This window comes from Phyllobates terribilis, unplaced genomic scaffold, assembly GCF_046119375.1.
Source record: "Phyllobates terribilis strain yellow unplaced genomic scaffold, ASM4611937v1 Scaffold_1__5_contigs__length_1240528914, whole genome shotgun sequence".
NCBI lineage: Eukaryota > Metazoa > Chordata > Amphibia > Anura > Dendrobatidae > Phyllobates > Phyllobates terribilis.
The window spans coordinates 1,197,322,385-1,197,335,454 of NW_027362761.1; the positions used below are offsets into that span (position 1 = coordinate 1,197,322,385).

The 13,070-nt window shown below is 46.2% G+C and overlaps 1 protein-coding gene across 1 annotated transcript in view; it reads left to right on the forward strand.

Moving 5' to 3' along the window:
* Positions 1–13,070, forward strand: part of GFRA4 (GDNF family receptor alpha 4) — a 673,071-nt gene that overhangs the window by 415,171 nt on the left and 244,830 nt on the right. Inside the window, exon 2 of the mRNA XM_073649280.1 lies at positions 1,390–1,467. Coding sequence (XP_073505381.1) covers positions 1,390–1,467 — 78 coding nt within the window. The remainder of the gene's footprint in view (positions 1–1,389; positions 1,468–13,070) is intronic.

Sequence of the window (13,070 nt, forward strand, 5' to 3'; positions counted from 1 at the left end):
CCGTGTATGGTTCTGTTACATCTGCCCTGTATGGTCCTGTTACCTCTGCCCTGTATGGCTCTGTTACCTCTGCCCTGTATGGCTCTGTTACATCTGCCCTGTATGGTCCTGTTATCTCTGCTCTGCATGGTCGTGTTACATCTTCCCTGTATGGCTCTGTTATCTCTGCCCTGTATGGTCCTGTTACATCTGCCCTGTATGGTCCTGTTACCTCTGCCCTGTATGGTCCTGTTACCTCTGCCCTGTATGGTCCTGTTATCTCTGCTCTGCATGGTCCTGTTACCTCTTCCCTGTATGGCTCTGTTATCTCTTCCCTGTATGGTCCTGTTACCTCTGCCCTGTATGGTCCTGTTACCTCTGCCCTGTATGGTCCTGTTACCTCTGCCCTGTATGGTCCTGTTATCTCTTCCCTGTATGGTCCTGTTACCTCTGCCCTGTATGGTCCTGTTACCTCTGCCTTGTATGGTCCTGCTATCTCTGCCCTGTATGGCCCTATATCACAGTCCTCTTTGTTCCCCATGCATAACTACAAAACTTCTCTCAAGATGCCCCTGGTCCCTGGATTTTACTTATTTTGCTTCCACTTTCCGTCACTCATCGTTTTTTCTATAGTAACTGTTCCAAAATCACTTCCTTACCAATCCTCTTCATTCTTTCTCAAACTTCTCTCAAGCTGCCCCTTTTTTTCTCGATTTTACTTCTTCACTTCAAGTAATCCCACAAAACTCATTTGGGCAGCCACCTTCACCCCCCGTCATTTTTTTGGACGGAGCTTCGATATGAATTGGATTTTGTTTCCCGTTTTATGAGGAACGTCGTCACCGCCGGCGGGAGACGGAGGATGAATTCCTGCCTTCTGTTTGTCTTCACAGTCACAGAACTCAAACCCGCAACTGAACAAACATTTCTCATCTACACGTTTTTTTTTAATACGTGAACAAAATAAAACCCTGTCTCTCCGACCGGCCGGTCCATGCCCCACTTTTAATTAATCGGGCATAAATGTAAATGGCTGATGTTATTGAATCCATCTGCATCCCGTGCTGAGTATTTTAGTCTTGCGGCTCGTTGTGCGTCTGACCCGCTGTGCGCGCTTGTATATAACCCTGCAGTGCCGAGCGGCAAAACTATATACATTTCAGCTGCATTTTATCCTTCTGCCTGCGATTAGCTCCATACAATTCCTGAATCAGCTGCTGGGCTGCAAATACCATAAAGACCGCGCTCTTGTTTTCCCTCCTTCTTTTTTTGCAAAAAAAATATATATATTTTTTTGCATCACTAAAATTACACCGCTCCAATCCCCATTATTAGATAACTGACCCTTCATTAAAAAAATAAAAAATTCTAAAAATGTAGTTTAATTAAATATTTTTATTTTTTTTGCAGCTTCAAGCAGCGGCCAAAGGAGCAACCGAAGAAAAACGGCCTCAGAAGTCTCGGCGAGCAACAGACAAAAGACAAAAGGTTTCTTTATGGATCTTATTATTTAATGAATTGTAAAAAAAAAAAATGTTCCAATTGTCTGTAGTGAATGGGGAAATCAATGTCTGGGAGGCAGCGCTCGCTCTCTGTACCCTGGGATACGAACACATAGAGGGGCGGAAAAAAAATGAGTATTTACAATGATGGTTAAGAATGTTCCATGTGAATAGAGAATAGAATGACTCCTTTCTGCAAACCTATTATCTCTGTAGTGCATTACAGGGTAATCTTTGCAACATGTGTCATGGAGGCGCGCAATCTATAGGTTTATCATTATGCCGCGCTACTTTCCATCTGGCGGCTGTCAAGAGACTCCGTGCCGTCCGCGTCCGTCTCCCGTGACATTTATTATAGCGCCATAGCGCCTATCCTGGCCGGGTAAACAGGATAGTTACTAATTCAGCAAAAGGCAACCTGGAAAGTGGAGATAAGCCGCCACCTTTCCAGATAAAGATATAGGTTTCAGCCCGTATGCGTTCAATTAGCAAAAAAATAAATAAATAACATTTAAAAAAATATATATATATAAAATCTTCCCAATGTGTTAATTTAAAAGGCGAAAATAAAGATTTGCTGCGAGGACACCTGTCTGGCAGCGAATACGTGAATCCGATAGATTTTAGCATTTCCTATTTAGCTTTGGCAATGTGCATAAATTTGCAGCACAAAAAAGGTTAACACTGATTCCTGCGGAGATTGAGGACGCGGAGCGCAGCGCTCGCTGAGTGGGTTGCCAGAAGTGGATTTTTTGGGGGAGGTATTTTTAAGGTTGGCCTGAGGGGCTGTATGGTGGCGGAGTGTATATGCATATGGAAGATTCGCTCTCATGTATATATTTTGCAAATTATAGTTAAAAGGTTATTTAATGTCAGACTCACATCAGAGCCTCCGTAAATACAAGAAACCACAGCGGTACGTCGGATTAATCGCATAGCGGATACCAACCATTATAAGCAAATGGCATCTGTCAGAGTCTGTTGTGTGACAGATCCCCCCCCAGAGTGTCATACAACGCAAATGTGAACAGACCCTAACATCTGTGTATATACGCAGCAATCACCAGGTGGGTTTGCAGTTTAGCAATTAAACAATGACCAGTGTAATGCAGAAGAAGTTCCAGCACCCATAATGCTGTCAGAATGCTTCCAAAAAGTGTGGGGCATGAGGGCTGCAAGACTATGCTCTTCTACAGGCTTTGTGTACATGGACAGGTACTTGCTATTTACAAGGCTGATATTCTTCATTGGTCTCCCCCCCCCCCCCCCCCTCAGATACGCCTCTGGGTCTTTCACCCCCACCCCAGGGGCTTAGATGCGATTCCTGCCTCCCGCCCTCCAGCACTTTCTTCTCATGGTGCTCTCAGTATATATAAAGACCAGTTCATGTAATTCTTGCAGTAAAGCTTGCTCTTCTCGCACCGTCCATTATTCTGTATCAGTACAAATTGAGAGACTGATAATGAATAAGAACATCCGCCATCGAGGCGGCAGGTAATATTGTGCCGCCACGTAGATGACTCACGGCGGCGTGACCTAGGGAAGACCTTCCTGTATTGTACTGAGCGCGTCATACCTTTCAGATCAATACCCTGCATTAAATTCTTCTTTTATAGCTTAATTGCTGCCAGCTAGTGAGGACGGCGGCTCCGAATACCCCGATACAATATGTTACTTAGGAAGGATCCTTGTGCTACAAAAGAGGATGCAAATGTATTCACACCGGCGAATCTGTGTTCTGTTCAGCTCGGGCTTTTATTCTGTAGACCGAACATATAGACAAAACATACTCGCAGCTCAAAGGAGAGTATTGCTGCCAGTGCACACTTATATAGGGAGCGGTCCATCGCTATGGGGGCTGAGTATAAAGGGGGCACCAACAAACAACACTGCCCCATATATATAGCTACGAATAACACTATTTCTGCCCCAGATACAACTAACGTAGACTCTAAAGCTCCCCCACTCCATACATAATAGAGAGCTGTGACCGAACAATTGTCCCTCATACACAGGAACACTCAGCTCGGGTGAGCGTTCCTGTGTCTCTGAGAGAGCTGCTGCCAGAATCCTCTGTCTCCCCCAGACTCTTCTGTCCCCTCCAGTCTCTTCCTGACTTCTCTATCTCCTATAGACTCCTTGGTCTCCTCCAGACTCCTCTATTCTTCTCCAGACTCCTCTATTCTTCTGTCTTCTTCAGATTCCTCTGTCTCCACCAAACTTCTCTATCTCCCCAAACGCCTCTGTCTCATCCAGACTCCTTTGTCTCCTCCGGACCCTTCTGTCTCCTCTAGACATCTCCATCTTCTGCAGACTCTTCTGTCTCCTCCAGACTCTTCTGTCTCCTTCGGACTCTTCTGTCTCCTCCAGATTCCTGTCTCTTCCTGACTTCTCTATCTCCTATAGACTCCTTGGTCTCCTCCAGACTTCTCTATTCTTCTCCAGACTCCTCTATTCTTCTCCACACTCCTCTATCTCCTCCAGGCTCCTCTATCTTCTTCAGATTCCTCTGTCTCCTACAGACTCCTCTATCTCCTCCAAACTCCTCTGTCTCACCCAGACTCCTTTGTCTCCTCCAGACTTCTCTATCTCTTCCAGACTCCTCTATCTCCTCCAGACTTTCTCTTACTCCTCCAGACTTTCTCTTTCTTCTCCATACTCTTCTGTCTCCTCCAGACTCCTCTGTATCCTTCAGACTTCTCTATTTCCTCCAGACTCACATGTCTCCCCCCAGACTCACATGTCTCCCCCCCTACTCACATGTCTCCTCCCGACTTCCCTGTCTCCTCCAGACTCCTGCATTTCCTTCATACTCTTCTCTCTCCTACAGACTCCTCTGTCTCCTCCAGAATCCTCTGTCTACTCTAAAATCCTCTGTCTTCTCTAGACTTCTCTGTCTCCTGCAGACTTCTCTATTTCCTGCAGACTTCTCTATTTCCTGCAGACTCCCCTATCTCCTGAAGACTCCTCTATCTCCTGCAGACTTCTCTGTCTCCTTCAGACTTCTCTATCTCCTGCAGACTTCTCTATTTCTTTCAGACTTCTCTATCTCCTGCAGACTCCTCTATCTCCTGCAGATTCCTCTATCTCCTGCAGATTCCTCTATCTCCTGCAGACTCCTCTATCTCCTGCAGACTCCTCTGTCACCTCTAGACTCCTCTGTCACCTCTAGACTCCTCTGTCTCCTCCATACATACTCTTCTGTCTCCTCCAGACTCCTATGTCTTTTTTAGACTTCTCTATCTCCTCCAGACTTGCATGTCTCCTCTATACTGTTATCTCTCCTACACGCTCTTCTGTCTCCTCCAGAATCATCTGTCTCCTCTAAAATCATCCTCTGTTTGCTCTAGACTTCTCTATCTCCTGCAGACTTCTCTATCTCCTGCAGACTCCTCTATCTCCTCCAGACTCCTCTATCTCATCCAGACTAGTGTTGAGCGAGTATGTTCTGTTAACCCTTTCGCCGAGTACGCTCGGGCTGAGCACCGAGTATTTACAGCTGCTCGGTGATATGCTTGAATCCCTCCCGTGCGCATGATTTGCGACTGTTTGACAGTTTTATTACATGTGAGGAGTGTCTATTTCTTACACATTCCTCACATGTAATAAAGCTGCCAAACAGTGGCAAATCATGCACACGGGAGGGATTCAACCATATCACCGAGCAGCTGTAAATACTCGGAGCTCGGCCCGAGCGTACTCGGACAGAACATACTCGCTCAACACTAATCCAGACTCATCTGTCTTCTCCAGGCTTCTCTGTATCCTCCAGGCTTCTCTGTATCCTCCAGGCTCCTCTGTCACCTCTAAACTTTTCTGTCACCTCTAGACTTTTCTGTCACCTCCAAACTCCTCTGTCTCCTGCAGACTCCTTTTTCTCCTACAGACTCCTCTGTCTCCTCCATACTGTTGTCTCCTCTAGCCTCCTCTGTCTCCTCCAGATTCCTATATTTCTTTCCGTCTCTTCAATCTCCTCCAGACTCTTCATTCTCCTCCAGACCCTTTTGTCTCTTCCAGACTCCTCTATCTCCTCTAGGTTCCTCTGTCTGCCCCAGACTCTTCAGTCTCCTCCAGACTCCTTTATCTCCTCTAGGCTTCTCTGTCTCCTCCAGACTCCTCTATCTCATCTGATAATTGTTTAGGAGCATGTTTTCCAATTGTTGGCCAACGGTCCATTTGGAATTGTATGTACACTGTATATATAAGGGTTTGATTTAGATTAAGATGGGATAACAATTTAAAGATTGGTGTTTTTCGTGTTGCTGCGAGAGGGGAAGAGAGAGCTGCTTTTCTTAATGGCTGGAGACAGAATAGTTTACAGAGTTGCTTCAGAAAGGTCACCTTCTGAAATCTGGGGAGATTAAAGTGAAGAACTGTATAATTTACATTTACATTGGTATTCTTCTTATTAATTACCATGTGTCAAAGTGTTTAGCATTACTTCACCTTATGATTTTGGTAGTAATTCTGTAAATAAGTTTATAAATAAATTAAGACAGTCAACGGCCGATCTTTCTGCACTTAGCGTAAAATAAAAGAAAAGTTGTTCATAGTCATTCGCAAAACTGATAACAAGGTAACATTAATGCAAAAATTAGGAAAAATATGCCTAAAGTGATTAGATACAAACATTCCCATATCTGAAGGTCATGTCATGCTAATAAGGTTTGTTCAGGCTGCGTGCAGGCGGCAATAACTCGGCTGCATTTTACTGTCTGTATTTCACCCACAAAGCCTGAAACCCTCACAGTTTACAGAGCGTGTAAGAAGTAGATATGTAGCGAGATAAATGTTCACTGAAGGCAACAGGACTGTATGTTAGAGGTTAGGAGCTGGTTATATTATGTCGTGTGGTATTGCCTTGTACATATATTGCTAACGTGATTGGTGGATGTGTAAAGTGAATGTCCACTTTATTAGAGACCCCATTTAGTAAAGCACTGGACTTCCATTGGTCTTCTTCACATCTGTAGTCATCGTCATCATGGCATAGGTTGCACTGGATCAGGAGTGGGCAATTCATTTTCCCAAGGGGCCACATGAGAGACTGTGACTGTTGTGGAGGCCGAACCAAGAGGCTGAAATTAATTCTGCTCAATATTAATATTAATTGTATCACTTAAAATTGAGCAGAATTAAGTGCTGGCATCCCCCTATATACAGTATGAGCCCCCATATAGCCCCCTAAATGCAGTATGAGCCCCTACATAGTCTCCTATATACAGTATGAGCCCCCACATAGTCCCCTAAACACAGTATGAGCCCCCATATAGCCTCCTATATACAGTATTAACCCTACATAGTCTCCTATATATAATATGAGCTCCCATATAGTCTCCTATATACAGTATGAGCCCCCATATAGTCTCCTAAATACAGTATGAGCCCCCTAAATACAGTACGAGTCCCCACATAGCCTCCTATATACAGTATGAGCCCCTACATAGCTCCCTATATATAGTATGAATCCCACATAGGCTCCTATATACAGTATGAGCCCCCACATAGCCTAATATATGCAGTATGAACCCCCACATAGCCTCCTATATACAGTATGAATCCCACATAGGCTCCTATATACAGTATGAGCCCCAACATAGCCTCATATATACAGTATGAATCCCACATAGCCTCCTATATACAGTATGAGCCCCTACATAGCTCCCTATATATAGTATGAATCCCACATAGGCTCCTATATACAGTATGAGCCCCAACATAGCCTCATATATGCAGTATGAACCCCCACATAGCCTCCTATATACAGTATGAATCCCACATAGGCTCCTATATACAGTATGAGCCCCAACATAGCCTCATATATGCAGTATGAACCCCCACATAGCCTCATATATACAGTATGAGCCCCACATTGCGTCATATATACAGTATGAGCCCTCAAATAGCCCCCTAAACACAGTATGGGCCCCCATATAGCCTCCTATATACAGTATGAACCCCCACATAGCTCCCTAAATATAGTATGAACCCCTACATAGCTCCATATATAGAGTATGAGCCCCACATAGGCTCCTATATACAGTATGAGCCCCCTATAGCCTCCTATATACAGTATGAACCCCCACATAGCCTCATATATACAGTATGATTCCCCACATAGCCCCATAAACACAGTATGAGCTCCTACATAGTTTCCTATATAAAGTATTAGCCTCCATATAGCCTCCTATATACAGTATGAGCCCCCACATAGGCTCCTATATACAGTATGAGCCCCCACATAGCCTCCTATATACATTATGAGCCCCACATAGCCTCCTATATACAGTATGAGCCCCCACATAGCCTCCAATATACAGTATGAGCCCCCACATAGCCTCCTATATACAGTATGAACCCCTACATAGCCTCCTATATACAGTATGAACCCCCACATAGCCTCCTATATACAGTATGGGCCCCCACATAGACTCCTAAATACTGTATGAGCCCCCTAAATACAGTATGCGTCCCCACATAGCCTCCTATATACAGTATGAGCCCCCACATAGCTCCCTGAATACAGTATGAGCCCCTACATAGCTCCCTATATAGAGTATGAGCCCCACATAGCCTCCTATATATAGTATGAGCCCCCACATAGCCTCCTATATACAGTATGAGCCTCCCACATAGCCTCCTATATACAGTATGAGCCCCCACATAGCCTTATATATACAGTATGAGCCCCCACATAGCCCCCTAAACACAGTATGAGCCCCTACATAGCCTCCTATATACATTATTAACCCTACATAGTCTCCTATATATAGTATGAGCCCCCATATAGTCTCCTATATACTCTATGAGTCCCCATATAGTCTCCTAAATACAGTATGAGCCCCCTAAATACAGTATGAGTCCCCACATAGCCTCCTATATACAGTATGAGCCCCTACATAGCTCCCTATATATAGTATGAATCCCACATAGGCTCCTATATACAGTATGAGCCCCCACATAGCCTAATATATGCAGTATGAGCCCCACATAGTCTCATATATACAGTATGAGCCCCACATTGCATCATATATACAGTATGAGCCCTCACATAGCCCCCTAAACACAGTATGAGCCCCCATATAGCCTCCTATATATAGTATGAACCCCCACATAGCTCCCTAAATACAGTATGAACCCCTACATAGATCCATATATAGAGTATGAGCTCCTACATAGTTTCTTATATACAGTATTAGCCTCCATATAGCCTCCTATATACAGTATGAGCCCCCACATAGGCTCCTATATACAGTATGAGCCCCCAAATAGCCTCTTATATACAGTATAAGCCCCTACATAGCCTCCTATATACAGTATGAGCCCCCACATAGCCTCCTATGTACAGTATGAACCCCCACATAGCCTCATATATACAGTATGAGCCCCTACATAGCCTCCTATATACAGTATGGGCCCCCACATAGCCCCCTAAACACATTATGAGCTCATACATAGTCTCCTATATACAGTATTAGCCTCCATATAGCCTCCTATATACAGTATGAGCCCCCACATAGGCTCCTATATACAGTATGAACCCCCACATAGCCTCATATATACAGTATGAGCCCCTACATAGCCTCCTATATACAGTATGGGCCCCCACATAGCCCCCTAAACACATTATGAGCTCATACATAGTCTCCTATATACAGTATTAGCCTCCATATAGCCTCCTATATACAGTATGAGCCCCCACATAGGCTCCTATATACAGTATGAGCCCCCACATAGCCTCCTATATGCAGTATGAGCGCCTACATAGCCTCCTATATACAGTATGAGCCGCCACATAGCCTCTTATATACATGCAAACATCCTATACAAATATGGGAAAAAAACATCACATACTCACCTCGCTCTCGTTCCCCCTGCACTCTGCTCCAGTCTCCAGTGCCGTGACTCCTCTCACAACAAACGTGATAAAGTGACGTCATCGCGCCAGCTGGCTCAGTCGCACATGCTGATTGGTGGAAGAATGAACCGGCTGCGCCTCCTCCACCAATGTATTCATCACTGTCTGCATCCCAAGGATGCGGATAGCGGTGACAGTGGGAGGCAGCGGGTGAGGGTATGGTGCCCCCCTTTGGCCAGTGATTTCAGCACTTCGGCTGTCTCGGTCAGTGGGCCACAGTTTGCTCAGCTCTACACTAAATGATGAAATTGTTCTGCAGGAATAGCGGTTAAGGAGGACAGCACAGCTTCTAACATTAGATGGATGTAAGACATGCTCTGAACAGCCTGTTCTAACTCCGAGTGATGCTCTATAGAATTAAAATCTGGAGACCATCAAGGCCAACAACGTAAGGAAAATCCATCATCCATGACTGTACAACCCTTTGGCGTACTGCATTGTCCCTCTGCCATAGGGTAAACAGCTGCCATGATGGGATATACTTGACCGACCATAATGCTTAGGTAAGCTCTACTGTCCAAATGACAATCCACAGGTATCAGAGGAGTCAGGGTGTGCCAAAAAACATTCTTCCCACCATTACTCTACCAGTCTGACAGGAAGGGGTCACCATCTACAGGTATCAGAGGAGCCTGGCTGTGCCAAGAAAACCTTTGCCACTCCATTACTCCACCACCATGACAGGAAGGGGTCACCATCTACAGGTATCAGAGGAGCCTGGCTGTGCCAAGAAAACCTTTCCCACTCCATTACTCCACCACCATGACAGGAAGGGGTCACCATCTACAGGTATCAGAGGAGCCTGGCTGTACCAAGAAATCCTTTCCCACTCCATTACTCCACTACCATGACAGGAAGGGGTCACCATCCATAGGTATCAGAGGAGCCTGGCTGTGCCAAGAAAACCTTTCCCACTCCATTACTCCATCACCATGACAGGAAGGGGTCACCATCTACAGGTATCAGAGGAGCCCGGCTGTACCAAGAAATCCTTTCCCACTCCATTACTCCACCACCATGACAGGAAGGGGTCACCATCCATAGGTATCAGAGGAGCCTGGCTGTGCCAAGAAAACCTTTCCCACTCCATCACCATGACAGGAAGGGGTCACCATCCACAGGTGTCAGAGGAGCCTGGCTGTGTCAAGAAAGCCTTTCCTCACCATTACTTCACCTCCACTAGCTTGACAGGAAAAATCATCCATCTACAGGTATCATAAGATCCTGGGTGTGCCAAGAACACATTCCCCCCCACCATTACTCCACCTCCATCATTCTGATAGGAAGGGCTGATTCATCCAAAGGTATCAAAGGAGCCAAAGTGTGACAGGAACACATTCTTCCACCATTACTCCACCTCCCTGTCAGGAAGGAGTCATTCATCTACAATGGACAGAGAAGAGAGAATGCACCAAAAAAGCATTTTCCATCAGAACGAGTCTTCACATCCTGCCCTGACCCTTTTTGTTCATGAGTTGTTTCTGTGGCGCCCCTGAGGGTTCGACCGCCACAGGAATGCTGCACTTCTTCAATGGAGTGTGGTGTTCCTCCTCTGAGGTAAGGCCAGTGTGATGGTAGTGTTCTAGCCTTTTGCATCCAACACCACATTTCCACCAGAGGGAGCTATTATGCACTAGGTGCTGCTCCCCTGGTTACAGGGAGACTGGGGAACACAAAGTAGTAGGAACCAGTTAGTGGGTGTGGGTGGAGGAACAGTTAGTTAGTTACACTTCTAATTTGATATTTAATAGAATGCCATCTTTGATCTTGGTTCGTTGGTCCTTTGGTTCTTCTGTGGTCCATCAGTCTAGCCTTTGCTAGTCTGTCAGCTGTCACTGTGCTGTCAAAATACTGTGTGTAATGTGACTTCCCTCCGGGAGTGCAGATCCTGTGTGGGCCTGCACCGGCATGGGACACAGCCCTCGTACCCCGATCTTTGGGGCGAGAGGTAGGTTGCAGACAAGGAATGTCTCAACCCAGCCGAGGACCAGGATCAAGAAGGCCCGGGAGCTTTAGAGTGTGGCTCCCTAGCAAATGGGTCCCGGGGAGGATGCAGACGGAGCAGAGTACGCCACCTGTCCTCGCCTACCTGATCTATTCAGAGGGATTCCGGCTGCAAGAGGGGTACCGGCCCCCGACACCCGACCTCGTACTCTACGTCCAGGACGGGAAAGCCCGGTTAGGCCCTGAGGATCCCACCGGGCGTCGGATGGAGAGGAATTCCCACCCGACCCCTACACCTGAGAGGAGCTCAGAGGGAGACCCGGCCTATCTACACACGCACAGACGGGAATGGGTGAAGTCTGTAGTGCAGGAACACTCTGGTGCAGGGTCGCTACCAAACACTGGACTTCCTCGTAGGTAGTCGGACCCCCGTCCCTGGTGGCCGCAGGACTCCGCGAGGAGCAGGGAGTCGCCTTCCCGCTAACATCTCTGAGTAAAGCCTTGGAAGTTCACCCCTATGGCCTCCGGACTGTTCATTACGCGCCATGCCACGCGACGCGGTGCCCGTACTCCCCACACTACTACCCCCTCTCTTTCCTGTTTGCCTGCCCTGAGGCCTTGCTCTGCCTGTGGGGAGCAGTGAGAACTTTGGCCGCCACGACACCGGGCCTCAGCGGACTGCTAGCGGCGCTGGTGGCCCTTCACCAGACACCACAGGTGGTGTAGTCATTAAAATAAGCCACTCAACCCGGACAAGCCCACAACATCTTCCTTTTCATGTGACGGCCCTGAGCATGGGTCGGGTCCGGGCCACGGCTGCATCCCATCTCTTCAACGCAGGGCCCGACACCGAGTCCCCCAACACCCAGGGTAAAACACGGGCTTTCTGAGTAGAGGCGTCACATTTCCGTCCAGAGGATCCTCTTTCTTTGGTTGTTTTTGGGTGATTTCACCATTCTGGATATACTCTTCACACCGTGGCATGAAAAATCTCCACAGGGTTGGCAATTTATGAAAATCCTGGCCTTAATAATCCACTACCATTATCATTCGATTGTGCTCGGATCATTTGATTTCCCCATTCTAATGTGACCAAGGAAAACTGATCACTTGATGTAATGCTTCTCTCTGGGTTCACGTGTCTAATTTTCCTACAGGAAAGCATCAATCAGGAAAGGGCAGGAGTCTCTAAAAGAGAGGCCACTCAGTGTATCTGCTTATGAAAGTTGAGTCTTGCCTCAATATGGGTCAATAATGACTGTGGGTCTTGTGTCACTTGAGTCTACGAGAAAGCAGTTAACATTGGGCTATGTCATCTCATCCAAAAAAATATTCATCTATGGTTTAGTACATGGTTCTTCTGTGATATGGAAGAACTTCCAACACCAGCACTAGCTTGAAGATTATGTTTCCTTTCTTACCTTTGCTATGGGCTTGACTTGTCCCAAATAATTGGCTTGAAATGACCAGCTTTGAAAAAAAAAATTAATTTTGCGATACTCTGTCATGAGACGTTTATACTATAGGTGTTCATTCAGTTGTCGCTATGTCAATTGCAGCCTGTCGACGTTTTACTTCTGTATTTTGAGAAATCGGAAAGTACAAATTTAACTTTTTTTTTTGGTAATGGATACATGACAGCCGTTCCATCATGTCACTCATGTGAGAGATATCAGTCACCTCGTATCGCAAAATTTGTGCTAGCGGGAATCTGAAAGTCGTGATTT